Below are 19,239 nucleotides of genomic sequence, written 5' to 3'. Positions count from 1 at the left end.
GAGGCAAGAGCTCAAGCTTGGGGATTCCCAAGGCACCCCAAGTAAATATCAAAGGATACTCAAGCATCTAAGCTTGGGGATGCCCCGGGAGGCATCCCCTCTTTCTTCAACAAGTATCGGTATGTTTTCGGATTCGTTTCGTTCATGCGATATGTGCAAGTCTTGGAGCGTCTTTTGCATTTAGTTTTCATTTTTATTTTATGCACCATGCTGGTATGAGATAGTCCTTGGTTGATTTATAGAATGCTCACTGCACTTCACTTAAATCTTTTGAGTATGGCTTTATAGAATGCTTCATGTGCTTCACTTATATCATTTGAAGTTTGGATTGCCTGTTTCTCTTCACATAGAAAACCGCCATTTGTAGAATGCTCTTTTGCTTCACTTATATTTGTTAGAGCGTGGGCATATCTTTTGTAGAAAGAATTAAACTCTCTTGATTCACTTATATCTATTTAGAGAGATGACAAGAATTGGTCATTCACATGGTTAGTCATAAAATCCTACATAAACTTGTAGATCGCTGAATATGATATGTTTGATTCCTTGCAATAGTTTTGCGATATAAAGATGGTGATATTGGAGTCATGCTAGTGGGTGGTTGTGGATTGTAGAGACACTTGTGTTGAGGTTTGCAAGTCCCGTAGCATGCACGTATGGTAACCATTGTGTGACAAATTTGAAGCATGGGGTGTTTCTTTGATTGTCTTCCTTATGAGTGGCGGCCGGGGACGAGCGATGGTCTTTTCCTACCAATCTATCCCCCTAGGGGCATGCGTAGTTGTACTTTGCTTCAAGGGCTAATAAATTTTGCAATAAGTATATGAGTTCTTTATGACTAATGTGAGTCCATGGATTATACGCACTTTTACCTTTCCATCATTGCTAGCCTCTTCGGTACCGTGCATTGCCCTTTCTCACCTTGAGAGTTGGTGCAAACTTCACCGGTGCATCCAAACCCCGTGATACGATACGCTCTATCACAGATAAGCCTCCTTATATCTTCCTCAAAACATCCACCATACCTACCTATCATGGCATTTCCATAGCCATTCCGAGATATATTGCCATGCAACTTCCATCATCATCATATACATGACTTGAGCATTTATTGTCATATTACCTTGCATGATCGTAAGATAGCTAGCATGATGTTTTCATGGCTTGTCCGTTTTTTGATGTCATTGCTATGCTAGATCGTTGCACATCCCGGTACACTGGCGGAGGCATTCATATAGAGTCATATCTTTGTTCTAGTATCGAGTTGTAATATTGAGTTGTAAGTAAATAAAAGTGTGATGATCATCATTATAGAGCATTGCCCCATGAAAAAAAGGAAAAAAAAAGGAAAGGCTAAAGAAGCCTAAATAAAAAAGGGGGCCAAAGAAGCCCACCTAAAAAAATAAAAATCAAAAAAATAAAAAAGAAAAAGAAAAAGAAAAGGGGCAATGTTACTATCCTTTTACCACACTTGTGCTTCAGATTAGCACCATGTTCTTCATATAGAGGGTCTCCTATGTTATCACTTTCATATACTAGTGGGAATTTTCATTATAGAAGTTGGTTTGTATATTCCAACGATGGGCTTCCTCAAATGCCCTAAGTCTTCATGAGAAAGCAAGTTGGATGCACACCCACTTAGTTTCTTTTGTTGAGCTTTCATACACTTATAACTCTTAGTGCATCCGTTGCATGGCAATCCCTACTCCTCACATTGACATCAATTGATGGGCATCTCCATAGCCCGTTGATTAGCCGCGTCGATGTGAGACTTTCTCCCTTTTTGTCTTATCCACATAAACCTCCACCATCATATTCTATTCCACCTATAGTGCTATATCCATGGCTTGCACTCATGTATTGCGTGAGGGTTGAAAAAGCTGAAGTGCGTTAAAAAGTATGAACCAATTGCTCGGCTTGTCATCGGGGTTGTGCATGATGGGAGCATTTTGTGTGAAAAAAATGAAGCATGGAAAAACTATATGATTTTGTAGGGATAAGCTTGCTTTGGCCTTGTTGTTTTGGAAAGACATGATTGCTTTATTAGTATGCTCAAAGTATTATCGTTTTTATGTGAAATGATAGACTATTGCTTTGAATCACTCGTGTCTTAATATTCATGCCATGATTAGACATATGATAAAGATTATGGTAGGTAGCATTCCACATCGAAAATTATCTTTTTTATCATTTACTTACTCGAGGACGAGCAGGAATTAAGCTTGGGGATGCTGATACGTCTCTGTCGTATCTATAATTTTTGACTGTTCCATGCCAATATTCTACAACTTTCATATACTTTTGGCAACTTTTTATACTATTTTGGGGACTAACATATTGATCCAGTGCCCAGTGCCAGTTCCTGTCTATTGCATGTTTTATGTTTCGCAAAAAAGCCATATCAAACGGAGTCCAAACGGGATAAAAACGGACGGAGAATTATTTTGGAATATTTATGATTTTTGGGAAGTAAGATCAATGCAAGACGGTGCCCGAGGGGGCCAGGAGATAGGAGGGCGCGCCCCAGGGAGGCAGGCACGCCCTGGACTCTCCTGCCCCCCCCCCCTGTAAGGCGGTTGACGCTCTTCTTTTGCCGCAAGAAAGCTAATTTTATGAGAAATATCTGGATGAAAGATTCACCCCAATCAGAGTTACGGATCTCCGGATATAAAAGAAACGGTGAAGGGGCAGAATCAGGGAACGCAGAAACAGAGAGAGACAGAGAGATAGATCCAATCTCGGAGGGGCTCTTGCCCCTCCCATGCCATGGGAGCCAAGGACCAGAGGGGAAACCCTTCTCCTATCTAGGGAGAAGGTCAAGGAAGAAGAAGAAGAAGAAGGGTGGCTCTCTCCCCCTTGCTTTCGGTGGCACCGGAACACCGCCGGGGGCCATCATCATCACCGTGATCTTTCATCAACAACTTCACCGCCTTCATCACCAACTCTTCCCCCCTCTATGCAGCGGTGCAACTCCTCTCTTACCCGTTGTAATCTCTACTTAAACATGGTGCTCAACGCTATATATTATTTCCCAATGATGTATGGCTATCTTATGATGTTTGAGTAGATCCGTTTTGTCCTATGGATTAATTGATGATCGTGATTGGTTTGAGTTGCATGTTTTATTATTGGTGCTGTCCTATGGTGCTCTTCGTGTCGCGCAAGCGTGAGGGATCCCTGCTGTGGGGTTCGCAATATGTTCATGATTTGCTTATGGTGGGTGGCGTGAGTGAACAGAAGCACAGACCCGAGTAAGTAGGTTGTTTGCATATGGGATAAAGGGGACTTGATGCTTTAATGCTATTGTTGGGTTTTACCTTAATGAATCTTTATTAGTTGCGGATGCTTGCTAGAGTTCCAATCATAAGTGCATATGATCCAAGAAGAGAAAGTATGTTAGCTTATGCCTCTTCCTCAAATAGAATTGCAATAGTGATTACCGGTCTAGTTATCGATTGCCTAGGGACAAATAACTTTCTCGTAACAAAAAGCTCTCTACTAATATTTACTTTATTGCTTCTTTATCTAAACAACCCCTACCTTTTATTTACGTGCTCTTTATTATCTTGCAAACTTATCCTACAACACCTACAAAGTACTTCTAGTTTCATACTTGTTCTAGGTAAAGCGAACGTCAAGCGTGCGTAGAGTTGTATCGGTGGTCGACAGAACTTGAGGGAATATTTGTTCTACCTTTAGCTCCTCGTTGGGTTCGACACTCTTACTTATCGAAAGAGGCTACAATTGACCCCATATACTTGCGGGTTATTAATGGTGCGATCTATGATGTCTCTTACTGATTTACCGCTATTGTTTTGGGTTTATGCTTTAGAGACGGCCGCATTCACGTTAAATAGGGCACCATCAAAATCCGTTGAGACGATGCCTTATGAACTGTGGTTTGGCAAGAAACCAAAGTTGTCGTTTCTTAAAGTTTGGGGTTGCGATGCTTATGTGAAGAAACTTCAACCAGATAAGCTCGAACCCAAATCGGAGAAATGTGTCTTCATAGGATACCCAAAGGAGACTATTGGGTACACCTTCTATCACAGATCTAAAGACAAGACTTTTGTTGCTAAATTTGGATCCTTTCTAGAGGAGTTTCTCTCGAAAGAAGTGCGTGGGAGGAAAGTAGAACTTGATGAGGTAACTGTACCTGCTCCCTTATTGGAAAGTAGTTCATCACAGAAACCAGTTCCTGTGACAACTACACCAATTGGTGAGGAAGCTAATGATATTGATGATGAAACTTCAGATCAAGTTACTACCGAACCTCGTAGGTCAACCAGAGTAAGATCCGCACCAGAGTGGTACGGTAATCCTATTCTGGTGGTCATGTTACTTGACCATGGCGAACCTATGAACTATGAGGAAGCAATGATGAGCCCAGATTCCGCAAAATGGCTTGAGGCCATGAAATCTGAGATGGGATCCATGTATGAGAACAAAGTATGGACTTTGGTTGACTTGCCCGATGATCGGCAAGCTATCGAGAATAAATGGATCTTCAAGAAGAAGACTGACGCTGATGGTAATGTTACTGTCGACGAAGCTCGACTTGTTGCGAAAGGTTTTCGACAAGTTCAAGGGGTTGACTACGATGAGACTTTCTCACCCGTAGCGATGCTTAAGTCTGTCCGAATCATGTTAGCAATTGCCACATTTTATGATTATGAAATATGGAAAATGGATGTCAAAATTGCATTCCTGAATGGATTTCTAGAAGAAAAGTTGTATATGATGCAACCAGAAGGTTTTGTCGATCCAAAAGGTGCTAACAAAGTGTGCAAGCTCCAACGATCCATTTATGGACTGGTGCAAGCCTCTCGGAGTTGGAATAAACGCTTTGATAGTGTGATCAAAGCATATGGTTTTATACAGACTTTTGGAGAAGCCTGTATTTACAAGAAAGTGAGTGGGAGCTCTGTAGCATTACTGATATTATATGTAGATGACATATTGTTAATTGGAAATGATATAGAATTTCTGGATAGCATAAAAGGATACTTGAATAAAAGTTTTTCAATGAAAGACCTCGGTGAAGCTGCTTATATATTAGGCATCAAGATCTATAGAGATAGATCAAGACGCTTAATTGGACTTTCACAAAGCACATACCTTGATAAAGTTTTGAAAAAGTTCAAAATGGATCAAGCAAAGAAAGGGTTCTTGCCTGTATTACAAGGTGTGAAGTTGAGTCAGACTCAATGCCCAACCACAGCGGAAGATAGAGAGAAAATGAAAGATGCTCCCTATTCTTCAGCCATAGGCTCTATCATGTACGCAATGCTGTGTACTAGACCTGATGTATGCTTAGCAATAAGTTTAGCAGGGAGGTACCAAAGTAATCCAGGAGTGGATCACTGGACAACGGTCAAGAATATCCTGAAATACCTGAAAAGGACTAAGGATATGTTTCTCGTTTATGGAGGTGACAAAGAGCTAGTCGTAAATGGTTACGTTGATGCAAGCTTTGACACTGATCCGGATGATTCTAAATCACAAATCGGATACGTGTTTATATTGAACGGTGGAGCTGTCAGTTGGTGCAGTTCTAAACAAAGCGTCGTGGCGGGATCTACATGTGAAGCGGAGTACATAGCTGCTTCAAAAGCAGCAAATGAAGGAGTCTGGATGAAGGAGTTCATATCCGATCTAGGTGTCATACCTAGTGCATCGGGTCCAATGAAAATCTTCTGTGACAATACTGGTGCAACTGCCCTGGCAAAGGAATCCATATTTCACAAGAGGACCAAGCACATCAAGAGACGCTTCAATTCCATCTGGGACCAAGTCCAGGTGGGAGACATAGAGATTTGCAAGATACATATAGATCTGAATGTTGCAGGCCCGTTGACTAAGCCTCTTCCACGAGCAAAACATGATCAGCACCAAGGCTCCATGGGTGTTAGAATCATTACTGTGTAATCTAGATTATTGACTCTAGTGCAAGTGGGAGACTGAAGGAAATATGCTCTAGAGGCAATAATAAAGTTATTATTTATTTCCTTATATCATGATAATGTTTATTATTCATGCTAGAATTGTATTAACCGGAAACATAATACATGTGTGAATACATAGACAAACATTGTGTCACTAGTATGCCTCTACTTGACTAGCTCGTTGATCAAATATGGTTGAGTTTCCTAACCATAGACATGAGTTGTCATTTGATTAACGGGATCACATCATTAGGAGAATGATGTGATTGACTTGACCCATTCCATTAGCTTAGCACTTGATCGTTTAGTATGTTGTTATTGCTTTCTTCATGACTTATACATGTTCCTACAACTATGAGATTATGCAACTCCCGTTTACCGGAGGAACACTTTGTGTGTGATGTCTACTACACAACCTTCTTCTTGTAGACGTTTTTGGGCCTGCAAGTGCACATGTTTGTAGGACAGTAGAAAATTTCCCTCAAGTGGATGACCTAAGGTTTATCAATCCGTAGGAGGCGTAGGATGAAGATGGTCTCTCTCAAGCAACCCTACAACCAAATAACAAAGAGTCTCTTGTGTCCCCAACACACCCAATACAATGGTAAATTGTATAGGTGCACTAATTCGGCGAAGAGATGGTGATACAAGTGCAATATGGATAGTAGATATAGGTTTTTGTAATCTGAAAATATAAAAACAGCAAGGTAACTAATGATAAAAGTGAGCGTAAACGGTATTGCAATGATAGGAAACAAGGCATAGGGTTCATACTTTCACTAGTGCAAGTTCTCTCAACAATAATAACATAGATATATCATATAACAATCCCTCAACATGCAACAAAGAGTCACTCCAAAGCCACTAATAGCAGAGAACAAACGAAGAGATTATGGTAGGGTATGAAACCACCTCAAAGTTATTCTTTCGGATCAATCTATTCAAGAGTTCGTACTAGAATAACACCTTAAGATACAAATCAACCAAAACCCTAATGTCACCTAGATACTCCATTGTCACCTCAAGTATCCGTGGGCATGATTATACGATATGCATCACACAATCTCAGATTCATCTATTCAACCAACACAAAGTACTTCAAAGAGTGCCCCAAAGTTTCTACCGGAGAGTCAAGACAAAAACGTGTGCCAACCCCTATGCATAGGTTCATGGGCGGAACCCGCAAGTTGATCACCAAAACATACATCAAGTGGCACGTGAAATCCCATTGTCACCACAGATAAGCATGGCAAGACATACATCAAGTGTTCTCAAATCCTTAAAGACTCAATCCAATAAGATAACTTCAAGAGGAAAACTCAATTTATCACAAGAGAGTAGAGGGGGGAGAAAACATCATAAGATCCAACTATAATAGCAAAGCTCGCGATACATCAAGATTGTGCCATAGAGAGAACACGAGAGAGAGAGAGAGAGAGAGAGAGAGAGAGATCAAACACATAACTACTGATACATACCCTCAGCCCCGAGGGTGAACTACTCCCTCCTCGACATGGATAGCACCGAGATGATGAAGATGGCCACCGGTGATGGATTCCCCCTCCGACAGGTGCCGGAACGGGCTCCCGAGAGGTTTTTGGTGGCTACAGAGGCTTGCGACGGCGGAACTCCCGATCTATCTTGATATTCAATGGTTTTAGGGTATGTGGACTTATATAGGCGAAAGAAGTCGATCGGGGGAGCCTCAAGGGGCCCACGAGAGGGGAGGGCGCACCCAGGGGGGTGGGCGCGCCCCCTATCTCGTGGCTTCCTCGATGCTCCCCTGGCTTGCACTCCAAGTTTCCTGGGTCACGTTCATTCAAAAATCATGCTGCCAAAGGTTTCATTCCATTTGGACTCTGTTTGATATTCCTTTTCTTCGAAACACTGAAATAGACAATAAAACAGCAAGATGGGCTGGGCCTCCGGCTAATAGGTTAGTCCCAAAGTAATATAAAAGGTATAATAAAGCCCGTAAACATTCAAAACACATAATAATATAGCATGAATGCTTCATAAATTATAGATACGTTGGAGACGTATCAGCATCCCCAAGCTTAATTCCTGCTCGTCCTCGAGTAGGTAAATGATAAAAGAAAGAATTTATGAAGTGTGAATGCTAGAAGGTGCACAAGTTTGATCAATGATAATTTCAATCACCTTTTCTAGCATGATTATATGTCATGACAGTAGTTCATCTCATGAAACTTCTCACGAACAAGTAACAAGCAATTCACATATTAAAGCATCGACCATAAAACTAGCAAACTTCATTCTTAGTCATCAAACAATTACAATTCATCTTAGTTTCAGGAAGGGTCTAGGTCAGAGCTTTGATTTAGCAAACTTCACATACTCAACTATCATATAGTCTTCTACAATTGCTAACACTCACGCAATACTAATGGTTATGGAGTTTTAATCGGACACTGAGAAAGATAGGGGCTTATAGTGTTGCCTCCCAACGTATTCACCTTTGGGTGATGTCAACAATAATAGTTCATGCTAACTTACATCCAATTGGATATATATATATATATATATATATATATATATATATATATATATACATACATAAACACTATTCTAATCACGGGATCAGAATAATATTCTGATCACAACCTGAACTGCCCGAGTAACGCACCTGAACTTCTCTCTGTACGAACCCGACCTTCGGGCTATCTTCGCAACCGTGCCTTCTACCGCGACTTTTTCTGGTTAGTCGTGTTCCATGTGATGTAAGTGTAATTTTCAAACGATTTTTAGCAACTAAATACTCGTTTTAGATAGGAATCTCGCTCATAGGCGGATTTTGCACTCGGGTCGTGAAGAACTCGCGTTTTTTGCGATTTTACTGCCTGAGTTGTTCGACCTGAACTTCCCCCTGTGCTAGGTTGAACTTCCCGCAACATTGCTCAAATAGGGCTTGCTATATACCGTTGGAAAGCTATGGACACGAGTATCATGACACAAGTTAAATTTTTCGCAAAATGTAAGCGGTTTAAGAGCAGTTTTGAAAACCGTTTTTTCTTCACACAAAAAATGTGAATCATAATTTTGATCGCATTTCTAAACCGTTTATCGGAATGAGGCATATAATATGGCGTTGGAAAGCTGCTGCAAAGCTGCTCCTTCCACATGTTGAAAGTTTTTTCTAATTCCCTATGGTTAAAGAGTAATTTGAAAAAACGTAAAATTTCGTAAACCAAACAGCTGAGTTCGTTTTTTCGATGTCATTTCTAAACGGCTAATCCAATGAAGGCATATGATATGGCATTGGAAAGCTTATGAAAATGCGCTACTTTTTCATGTTGAAAGTTTTTTCTAATTTTGAATGGTTTAGGAGTAATTTAGAAAATGGTCTAAGTCTTACCGAGTTCGTATTTTTGAGCTAATTTTTTAACCATGCGTCCGAATGCATCAAATGATATGGCGTTAGAAAGCCTGAACAAACTCGAAACTTTTTGGTATGTATTGTTTCTCCCAATTCTTTACGGTTTTAAGTCAGTTTCGAAAATGGAGAAAAACGTATTTTCGCCGTAATTTCTACAAACTTTATCGGAATTGGGCAAATAATATACCGTTGAAAAGCTACGGAAAATGCAAAACTTTTTCATGTTGATGGTTTTCTCTGATTCCTAGCCGTTTTCAAGTAATTCCGAAAACGACAGGATCATTCGTTCTGCCTCTACCGCGAAACAGATCTTCGAAAATGCACCGCGTGAAGAACCTGAACTTCTCGGTGCGTGTACCTGAACTTCACTCTGTTTTTCACGTGATTTTTTTGCTCGTAGATCTTCATCCACTGCTCGTAGCTCTCCATCCCACTCACGGGAATTGAACGGGTGATACACCGATGGAAAGTTGCTGTAAACACACAACTTTCCCGTGCTGATCATTTTTTCATACTCGCGACGATTTTGAAAGTTTTTCATCTGAAATTCATTTAGCGTAGTAGTTGAACTTCCTGCTGTTTTCACGTTGAACTTCTGGGACGTATTTTTGTTTGCAATTTTCTCATCCATTCGTAAGTGTTACACAAATAATATTCCCTTTTGTACAAACGTCTCACAATAATTTTTTTAACTTTCTCCGACCAAGGACTTGAACTTACACAAATGATATTACCGTCGTTTCGAGGTAAATTAGAAAATGGCGAGATCATGATTTCTGCGTTCATCATGAACGGAAATGCACTGCGTGAAGTAGTTGAACTTCTGGAGCATGTCTGTTTGAACTTTACTCTATTTTTTGACGTGATGTTTTTCACCCGTAATTCTCAAACCACTTACCGTAATTGAGCAAATGATATACCGATGGAAAGCTATTAAAAACACGCAACTTTTTTGTGTTGATGAGTTTTTCATACTCGCAATGGTTCAAAATATATTTTTGAATGCGTAAAACAACGTCTTTTTTGCCTGTTTTTTACATGTAACTGAAGGTCGGACGTCTCACACTAGAGATCTCGAACTTCACCAGGAGTAGCACGTGAACTTCTAGCAACAAAATCTTTTAAGCTTTTTGTTTTCTATTCTTATTTTCCTATCTGAAATGCATTTCGTGTAGTAGTTGAACTTCCAGCTATTTTCATCTTGAACTTCTGTCATGTATTTTAGTTCAACCTCTCTCACAAATTTTTTTTGAACTTCCCCGGACAGAGCACTTGAACTTGTAGCAACAACTTTTTTAGAAGTTATTTTATTTTTGATCTTCTTGTTTCCATTCTTTAATAACGAGATAAATCTGAGTTTTCTATAATCATCAAACTTCTGCATCTTTTTAATTTGGACTTCCTTGTTTTATTTCTTAATTTTTTCTATGAAATTTTGAAGCAGTCTATTTTTTAAAAGTTGAACTTCTTGTTTCCATTCTTTAATAACGAGGAAAATCTGAGTTTTCTATAATCGTCGAACTTCTCCATCTTTTTAATTTGGACTTCCTGGTTTTATTTCTTAATCTTTTTATGAAATTTTGAAGCGCCCTATTTTTAAAAGTTGAACTTCTTGTTATTTTATTTTTGAGCTTCTTTGTTTCCATTCTTTAATAACGAGGAAAATCTGAGTTTTCTATAATCATCGAACTTTGCCATCTTTTTAATATGGACTTCCTTGTTTTATTTCTTAATCTTCTTTTACAAGATTTTGAAGCGCTGTATTATTAAAAGTTAAACTTCTTGTTTCCATTCTTTAATAACGAGGAAAATCTGAGTTTTCTATAATCATCGAACGTGTCCATCTTTTTAATATGGACTTCCTGGTTTTATTTCTTAATCTTTTTTTACAAAATTTTGAAGCGCTCTATTATTAAAAGTTGAACTTCTTGTTTCATTTTTTAATAACATGGAAAATCTGAGTTTTCTATAATCATCGAACTTGTTCATATTTTTAATATGGACTTCCTGGTTTTATTTCTTAATCTTTTTTAAGTTGAACTTCGTCATTTTTATTCTTTAGTAACAAGGAAAATCTGAGTTTTTTTTAAATATCGAACTTCTCTATTTTTCTAATTTGGACTTCTTGGTTTATTCTTTCAGTGACGGCAAAATCCTAGTTTTGTAATAAATATTGAACAGTTTCGTTATTTAAATTTGAAAATTTAGAGTTTTTTTTAGAAATGTTGATAATCCCGTTTTTGGATCTGTTGTATGCTGAAAAGACACTTTTTGAGAGGAAAAAAAAATAGTGGTACATCTTTGTGAACACATGAAACTATGAGGCAATAATATTTTAACTTGACCCTAAAACTTGACCTTCTCGAACACAACTTCTTGACATTCAGAAAATAAATAAATAAAATGAAAAAAATACACAGTTGTAGAATAGATCAATTTCTTTCTATTTTTTATATGAAATCTCATTCGCATATGAGAAAGTAGTGCCTCGGCTTTTATTCATTTTTTAACAAATGATAAATTACGTCCAGTTTCTTTCTGTGGAATTTCGATAAATGAAAATCAAGTCGGATGCTCAAACATAAAGAAACAATCAAGAGTTTACTGTCACGCAGACCTTTATACAGAGCAAAACTTTCATCGGTGGATTTTGGACAAAGCGATGCTCTTTTACCCCACTAGGTGTTCTCTAAAACCAAAATGATCTTGTCCTTTGAGCAGCGATCTTGCAATCTCCAACTCGCAATCCTCCTTTTCGTCTTCTTCCGTGTGTGCCCATATCCCAAGATCTACTAGCTCTAGCAACCTCGTTTGTGTAAAATAAAAGCATAAATGTGGTATAGTGCACTGGAAAAGCTTTCTGGTGATACTACAAAAAAAATCTCTTTGAACCTCGTTTCCCCATTATCTCCAAACTGCATTCCGCTTAAAATCTTTTGTGTGATTTGCTTCTGCAAAATATGACGACCTGGTTCATCATGGTGGTGCCTGAAACACAAGGATCGATAGAAGCACCCAAGAAGAATTAGAACTCCACGGTGTTGATTCATTTTGGAGAAGAAAACTCATGTTTTCCATTTTTTGAAGGACCTTTGAAATGAACCAACATATCACTACTTTTTTGCACCTCCAAGTATTTCTGAACTTCAGACAAGAAAATAACATAGAAAACAATACATAACTGAACATAGTATAGTAACAGGGAACAACATGTGAGCGAGATGGAGAGAAAATGTACCTTGGGGCGTCGATGTGCTAGGCAGCCGCACGCCATAGCTGCCGGGCGGGGGAGGTGTATTTGTACGCTGCATGCAGTCTGTACAAGAGATGGTCAAGGGCAGCTTCATTGTCCATTGCTGAACCTGCAAGTCGATGGAGAAGTCCTCCAAGGAGCATTTGTTGATGTGAACAGGAAGCATTATTTCACCCAAAAGCTGTTGAAAAATCATAGTGCAAATTCATTTAGGTATATATCAACAGAAGTCCAGAAGAAGGTGGGGCACAAGTCCAGAATATGAGGAACACTTGCCGCCGGAATATTTGGAGGAGCGTGCACGACATTTATTTGGTGCAAGGGCCTGAACTCAAAGCTCTGCATCAGTGAGGAGCTGGGCCGAGAACCTTGAACGGTGCTGGCATGGCCGCAGAGTCAGGGTAGCTCTGATTTTCATTTGTGGCCAAGGAGGATTGGGTGCGGGGGCGGCCGTGGTTGGCGTGGCAACGCAAAAGGGAGGAGATGTAGGGAGGCGTTGGAGACTAACCAAGGTGACGCACCAGCGACGAATCAGACTAAACTCTGACCGGTGAACTTCGCGCGACGGCATAGTCGACCTGCAGTAGCACGGGGGGAGACCTGGATGGGATCTGCTCCCCGGTCGGGAGATGCTACGATGGGGATCCGAGGCAGCGCCGGCACAGGTGGTCGCCGGCCGATGGTTGGCCGTCAGAACAGAAAAAGTTATGACGACCATGTCTATCTCACCGTAGGAAGGGAAAAGGAAAGGGCAGGCCGTCGGTGACCTCCGGCAAGCACGAGATGCTCCCTGAGCACGGGATCTCGACTAACGTAATGGACGGTAGCCTCGAGCAGGGAAGTTTGACGGCGGCCTCAAGCATGGCGACGACATCCACCTGGTGGAACGAGGGTGGAGGCAGGGTCCGACGTGTGGTGGAGGCAGCCGGCGTCCGGGTCGGTCCCTAGGGACGGATCCGCGGCCAGCGGCGTCCAGTTGGCCAGATCTATGGATGGGCAATGGCTCCAGTCGACGTATCCGATCATCAGGGAGAGGAGAGGAACTGGCGGCGGTGCGCTGGGAGCATCGGGGTGAGGCATGGTCCTGGCGGAAGTAGATGGGAAGAGGGTCGAGGAGCGGCGGCGGGGGTCCGGGAGGCCGCACGGCGGCGGGGATTCCAGGAGGCCGCGCGATGGCGGAGGGCCCCGGCAGGTCACGCGGCGGCGGGGTGGTCCGTATGGCAATGGGATCAGGGGATCGGGGGAACGTGGCCTAGTGAATCGAGCAGCTCGGGTCGGGGTGTTTTTTTTGTCGTGCGTTCAGGGAATCCGGGAATGTCTTCGCGGCCCCTTATAGAGGTGTTGTGATCAGAATAATAACTATTCTAATCCTGGGATTAGAATTCCCATCAAAAAAAAATCCTGGGATTAGAATAGTGTTACTTTATATATATATATATATATATATATATGTATCTTTCCCTTATTTATTTTTTACTAATAAAGCACGGAGTGCTTCTGGTCGTACGTCGTCGTCACTTTTGCAAAAAAGCCCCTCTATTTTCAAGAATTCAACCCGCAGTCCCTTTTTAAGTTGCTATCTCAGAAAACGTTTCGTTATTACAAATTAACCCCTACATTTATAAGAACTCAATCCGCGCTCCTTTCTGTCTACCCCTCGACCCCGGCTGCATCTGGCGACACCGCCCCCCGTTAGCCTGCGCTCTCCCCGCGCCGGCAACATCTCTCCCCTACCGCCGCCGGACTCTGCCCTCTCCGTACCGGTGATCTCCCCTCCCCTCCTCTCCCTTCCCTTCTCTTCCCCCAGATCGACAAGGGAGGCCATTGCATTCCCGCCGTGGCTGGATCCAGACCAAGCCCGTGGGGTTCCAGCTCGACCTCCTCGTAGCCACAACGGCCATGGCGTTCCCACCGCAGCCGGATCACTGACTCCACCACGAGCTACTCGCAGTTGCCAGTGACGATGGCGGCTTCGAAATCTAGCGGACACTCCTGCTCGTTTTCCTCCACACCTCCGCTCCTGCTCATCTTCCTTGGCGTCATTCTCCTACAGCCTCGACCCTCACAATGGCCCCTCATCATTACTGTCCTCTTCAGAAGAGCTTTGTTTAGGTTGAGCTTCTCTTTCGGCTGCATGCTCTTCTTCTCTTTCCATTTGTCTTACCAATCTCTTCACTATTTCTTCTGTCAGGTTAATCTCTCTAAGCTTAATTCCATCCTCGACACGCCGGATACCCAAGTTGTTGGGTAACTGACAACAAGATTTCAAGAAGAAATAGTTAAGATCTTGTAGGTTACTGAACACTTCAGATAGTTAATAAATATCTTACTTTATGGGTGGAGTCAACAGACAACAGGATGAAGCTTCTGAAGATGTCGCAGTTTGACCTTCACTCAATTTGAAGCTTCAGATCATCCTGTTGAGCCAAAAAGATCATAAATTGCACATTCATTTGGGTAAACATGTTAGCTTTCAGGTAGTGATATTTTGCTTTGGCAGTGTGCAACGTATGATGCTGAGGCCTAGAGATGAACTATTCCATTATCTTAGAAGAAAAAAAGTTTGTACCCAATAGAATGAAATATTTTAGCCCAGGGTGAAACAGGTACCTGGTCATGAGAATGCCTCAGGTCTATTGCAGTTTCTGAAACCGCTGCCTGCAGATTAGAGATATCTCGGAAGCTCTTGTAAATTGAATCCCCACTGTTGCTGCTGCTGAGCTGCGCTACTGGTGTGATTGGGTGTGAATTTGTCTTCAGGGTTGTATCAGCATGCTAAGAGATCTCGCTGCCAGCACTACCTGAAGGGCTAGCTCCCCTGTTGGCCGACCTGTTTATATTTGCGAGTGCGTGATCAGGCTGCGATGACAGAGATGACTGGCACAATAGTACAGTCGTTGTTCCATTTCTATGAGCCCACTCTGCTGTAGACAAAATAGTTAGAACACTCTAATACATTTTTTTGTTTGTATTCAGTTGATAGGTGTAACCAACAATTTTCAGAAACCAAAATCAAATGCAGACTTGAGTATTACCTGAGGGCGCATTGGAAAGGCTTCTGGAGCTAGGAGAAGAAATGGTTGAAGAAGATATGGTCTTGGGTATTCCGTAGGCATCAGATGTAGCCGAGTGCACAAATGACAGTTTGCCCTTTGAAACGGCATATGCCGTACAGAAGCTTGGAATGCATTCAGAGATTTTTGTTGCAGTATTGCTTCCTTTGAGCTTCCTACAAACAATCAACAATGGTAACCACATGATTAAGATTGCACTAGGCATTTCTTATCCTATGTTGTACTAGGTTTTATTTTTGATAAAAATTGTTCAGCCTAAATTTTCTTCCAATTTCCATATTGAACTTGGAGCCAAGTAGTTGCAGTGCGACCTTCAGTGTTAGGCCGGTAGCTGGGGAATTAAATGAGAAGACAATGATAATACTGCCAAATGCTTTTCTCAATATATATCACAGTGCTCCAGCTAATCATCCTAGCTACCAGCGAGCGAGGAGGAAGGAACCAAAGAATAGAAATAGGATGCCGGCTTGTGCAGCAGCGGAGTAGCCTGAAGACCCCTGCGATGCTAAAAGTAGAGGGCTGGGGAGGGTGGAAGGATGAGGAGCAGAGAATCACCACCAGCCGAAGGACGGTCTCTCTCTTCATCTTCTCCACCAAATATCTTTCCTCTACCTACGCGCAGAAGTAAATGATTTTGTTGGTTTTCCATTTAAGCAGCCTGTTCCCGTTGTCTCCTCAGCTGCCCCCATGCCATGGTGCTACGTGGAAGGCTGGCCAGGACACGTCTTAGCCATCGCCCGCAACCTGTTTCAATCCACTCTCCCATATCTGAGATAATCAAGCATTTTGTTGTTCGCAGTAGTATAGTTGCAGATCATCTCCTCACCGGTCCACGAAGGCCCTGAGTCTTGGATGGATATGGCTTATTATTCTTGTTCCTTCCTGTAACTTTGCAGGTATATAATGAATATGGTAGAACTTTCAGTATCCATGTAACAGTAATCACATCGCCATGTTGATAGATCAGGTACACTCATCTCCAACAATAAAAGAAATAGCCGCAGTGCAAGACGAAAAAAAGAACAAATCAGGGCCAACTATCCAGGTGGCCCGAACAAATCGTCTCAAAAATAGTTCACAATGAGCAGAATTGAACTCAACCTCCAGGCCAATAAACAATGTCGTAGCCAACTGGGCTAGCTAATGTTGTGTGTAGAAAACAAGATTGATTCATATGATAAATGGTCCCACCTCGCTTCGCTAAATACAATCTACCCAATTTATATAGGTCTTTAAATTTTCTGGGTATCACGAAGCAATCTCGGGGATCATGATAGAGAAATATGGAAGGGAAGAGAGGCTAAAGAATGAAAGAGTGGGCTAATGGCCAATTAAGAGGATTTTGAAACGAAATAAGGGAGCGGGGAAATATAAGGAAAGAAATAGAGGCTAATATGCATGTTGCATGTATAATTTATAAGGAGGGAGCACGTTGAATCATGTTTCATGATCAATAATGAACAAAATATAAATAGCAGAAGCAGAGGCACAATAAAAGGGCAAAAAGAATATAAATAGTGAGGCATGGCCTAGCGTCGTAGTGATGCGGGTGGACAGGGATGTGGCAGAGGACACTTGCCATAGTCCATTGCCGCGGCCACCGACATTGACAATGTCCGCAAACATAAGTAGGGACGAAGCTGAATACAGGTGAAAAAGTGAGCCAGTATTGACTATTATAAGAGATGCGACTGGTGGTAACCCCAACCCGACCATAGCATCAAACCACGGCCCTCACAACTCACTTATTTGTCTCCATATTAATTAATCCAAGTTAATGTCATTACCTGATGATCATGAACAACAAGTAACTCCTAACCATGTCAAACAAAGCTAAGAATATTCAGGAAGTACATGTTGGTTACAAAGCATGAAATGGATGTGATGTCGTACAGTAAGATGAAAATGAAGCTACTGAAATTGGCAACAACATTTTCTTGGAGTCCTAGAATGCAACTTGAGAATTTTTACAATATCTGAAGACGCGTTGTTAAAGTACAAGATCTTTTACTTCCAAGCAATAATATTGAGTATGTTCATGTTTTCTGTTGCTACAATACAATTTAAATCATCCAACTCCATATCAGTACTACTCCAAACAGAAACTGGAATGATTTTGTTATGGATTTTACAAGTTCAGCAGGTTGAGCATTTTTCTGAAATTTTTATGCACAGGGGAGACTAGCCTTAGTCTGACAGTGTGACGAGCAAGTAAACATGGCCATCTCCCTGTACAGAGGTGAATCTAAATATGGCCATCTCCCCTGTACAAATGTCAAACTTCCTTTCTTTCTCTCATTTACCCGCAGCTCAAAGCCAGCAGCGACAAGCAAGAAAAGCAAGCAGCAATGGCAAGCAAAACTACCAGCAGCAGCAAAGCAAGCTAGCACCGAGCAGCAGCAGCAGGCAGAGGTGACTCCTCACCTTGTTGTCGTAACGGGGTCGGACGGAGCAGGGAGGCGAGAGGACGGACGACTGCGAGTTCCGGACGGTGTCAATTGCGGTCAGCTGTCGAGGAAGAAGTAGAGGGACCCACGGCTTCGAGTTTGTGGTTAGAGGAGACTCGGACGACGCGGAGCCCATCCCTGGAGCTGCTCGTGCAGGAGGATGACCACGGCGATGTCGCAACGGCGGCCGACGGAACCGAGAAACACGACCTGGGTTCAAGAGGTTCCGGCACGCTGGTGCCCGGAATCACCATTAAAGAGACGGCAGGAGAAACAATGGAGCAAGGGAACTACCTAGGAGTAAGAACGCACCGGAGAAACGAGCTGGTTCATGGCGGCGTCCAGTGGGCGGGCGTGCATGTCGGAGCCAGAGGCATGGACGTTTATCCGGACCGAAGCCTGGCGGATCCCGCCGGTCCCTGCGGCTGGCGTTGCAACGGCGAGCGGCGGCGTCCCCAGTGAGCTTGACGAGAAAGGGGATCCAGGGAGGGAGGAAAAGATGGAGGAGTGAGGTAGTGGAGTGGAGGAGGAGAAAAGCAGGGGGTTTGCGGGCGCGTGTCCCTTGGGAGCTAACGCCGCTAGACTGACCCAGGAGACCCACTGGTCAGTGGCAAAAGAAGGGGTTGAAAGAAAATAGAAATAAATGAAATTGCCTGGAATATCTCTTCCTCCTCTACTGCTTCCTAAGTTTCTCATCTTAGCATAATCAAAATGTTTCGGTGCTCAAAAGTCTACTAAATATCTTGGAAAATTTCAGAGATGCTATATATAATATAAGTAGTATTTTAGTTTCAGAAAAAAATATAATTTAATGGTTAATATATTGTTGTGGCTATAATGAAGCTTCCAAAAAAACCGTGTCAAAGTTTTGTACAATGAATAACGGAAGTTTCAATTTCTAAATTTAAGCTAAGGTTTTTAAAATAAATTGTGGTCTCTAAGCTTGTTGCATGTAATCCATCAACTAAATGTATCATATTCTTATAAGGGCAACCAACGCTCAATTTTATTTGAACTGTTTTTGAGATAATCTTATTTGATTTTGAATTTAACAAGGTGGGCTATATATATGTTCTGAATAGCTTGATTTGAGCGTCGTAGTTTTGCTAACCCGTTGCAACGCACG

The 19,239-nt window shown here is 41.9% G+C and overlaps 1 protein-coding gene and 1 long non-coding RNA gene across 6 annotated transcripts; both read right to left on the bottom strand.

The window, feature by feature from the left end:
* Window positions 1-11,914: 11,914 nt before the first annotated feature.
* On the bottom strand, window positions 11,915-13,961 carry LOC119333820. Its single transcript, XM_037606583.1, has 3 exons — window positions 12,869-13,961; window positions 12,578-12,773; window positions 11,915-12,327 (listed from the first exon to the last, which is right to left on the bottom strand). The coding sequence occupies exons 1-3, from the start codon at window positions 12,935-12,937 to the stop codon at window positions 12,266-12,268; spliced, it is 327 nt and encodes a 108-aa protein (XP_037462480.1). The 5' UTR covers window positions 12,938-13,961; the 3' UTR covers window positions 11,915-12,265.
* A 170-nt stretch (window positions 13,962-14,131) lies between these two features.
* LOC119333800 lies at window positions 14,132-18,658 on the bottom strand. 5 transcript variants are annotated; one of them, XR_005161233.1, is made up of 8 exons: window positions 18,426-18,657; window positions 18,091-18,347; window positions 16,493-16,548; window positions 16,222-16,410; window positions 15,628-15,821; window positions 15,203-15,516; window positions 14,923-15,009; window positions 14,132-14,843 (listed from the first exon to the last, which is right to left on the bottom strand). It is a non-coding gene; the product is annotated as an uncharacterized LOC119333800 (long non-coding RNA). The 5 variants fall into 5 exon arrangements; XR_005161232.1 differs by having other exon boundaries at window positions 16,222-16,548; window positions 18,426-18,658; XR_005161235.1 differs by lacking the exons at window positions 16,222-16,410; window positions 16,493-16,548 and having other exon boundaries at window positions 15,203-15,513; window positions 18,426-18,654.
* Between the last annotated feature and the right edge of the window lie 581 nt (window positions 18,659-19,239).

Source organism: Triticum dicoccoides, chromosome 1B (assembly GCF_002162155.2).
Source record: "Triticum dicoccoides isolate Atlit2015 ecotype Zavitan chromosome 1B, WEW_v2.0, whole genome shotgun sequence".
Lineage (NCBI taxonomy): Eukaryota > Viridiplantae > Streptophyta > Magnoliopsida > Poales > Poaceae > Triticum > Triticum dicoccoides.
The sequence above is the reverse complement of the archived record's forward strand: the minus strand, read 5'-3'. Positions and strand labels throughout refer to the sequence as shown.

What these genes read in the sequence shown, in the direction of transcription:
- LOC119333820 (XM_037606583.1), bottom strand. Translation starts at nt 12,937, where the DNA reads ATGCAGAGCTTTGAGTTCAGGCCCTTGCACCAAATAAATGTCGTGCAC. An exon ending in CTCCTCCAAATATTCCGGCG is followed by an intron (nt 12,774 to 12,868) that starts GCAAGTGTTCCT and finishes ATTTTTCAACAG; the next exon opens with CTTTTGGGTGAAATAATGCT. An exon ending in TAGCACATCGACGCCCCAAG is followed by an intron (nt 12,328 to 12,577) that starts GTACATTTTCTC and finishes CTTGTGTTTCAG; the next exon opens with GCACCACCATGATGAACCAG.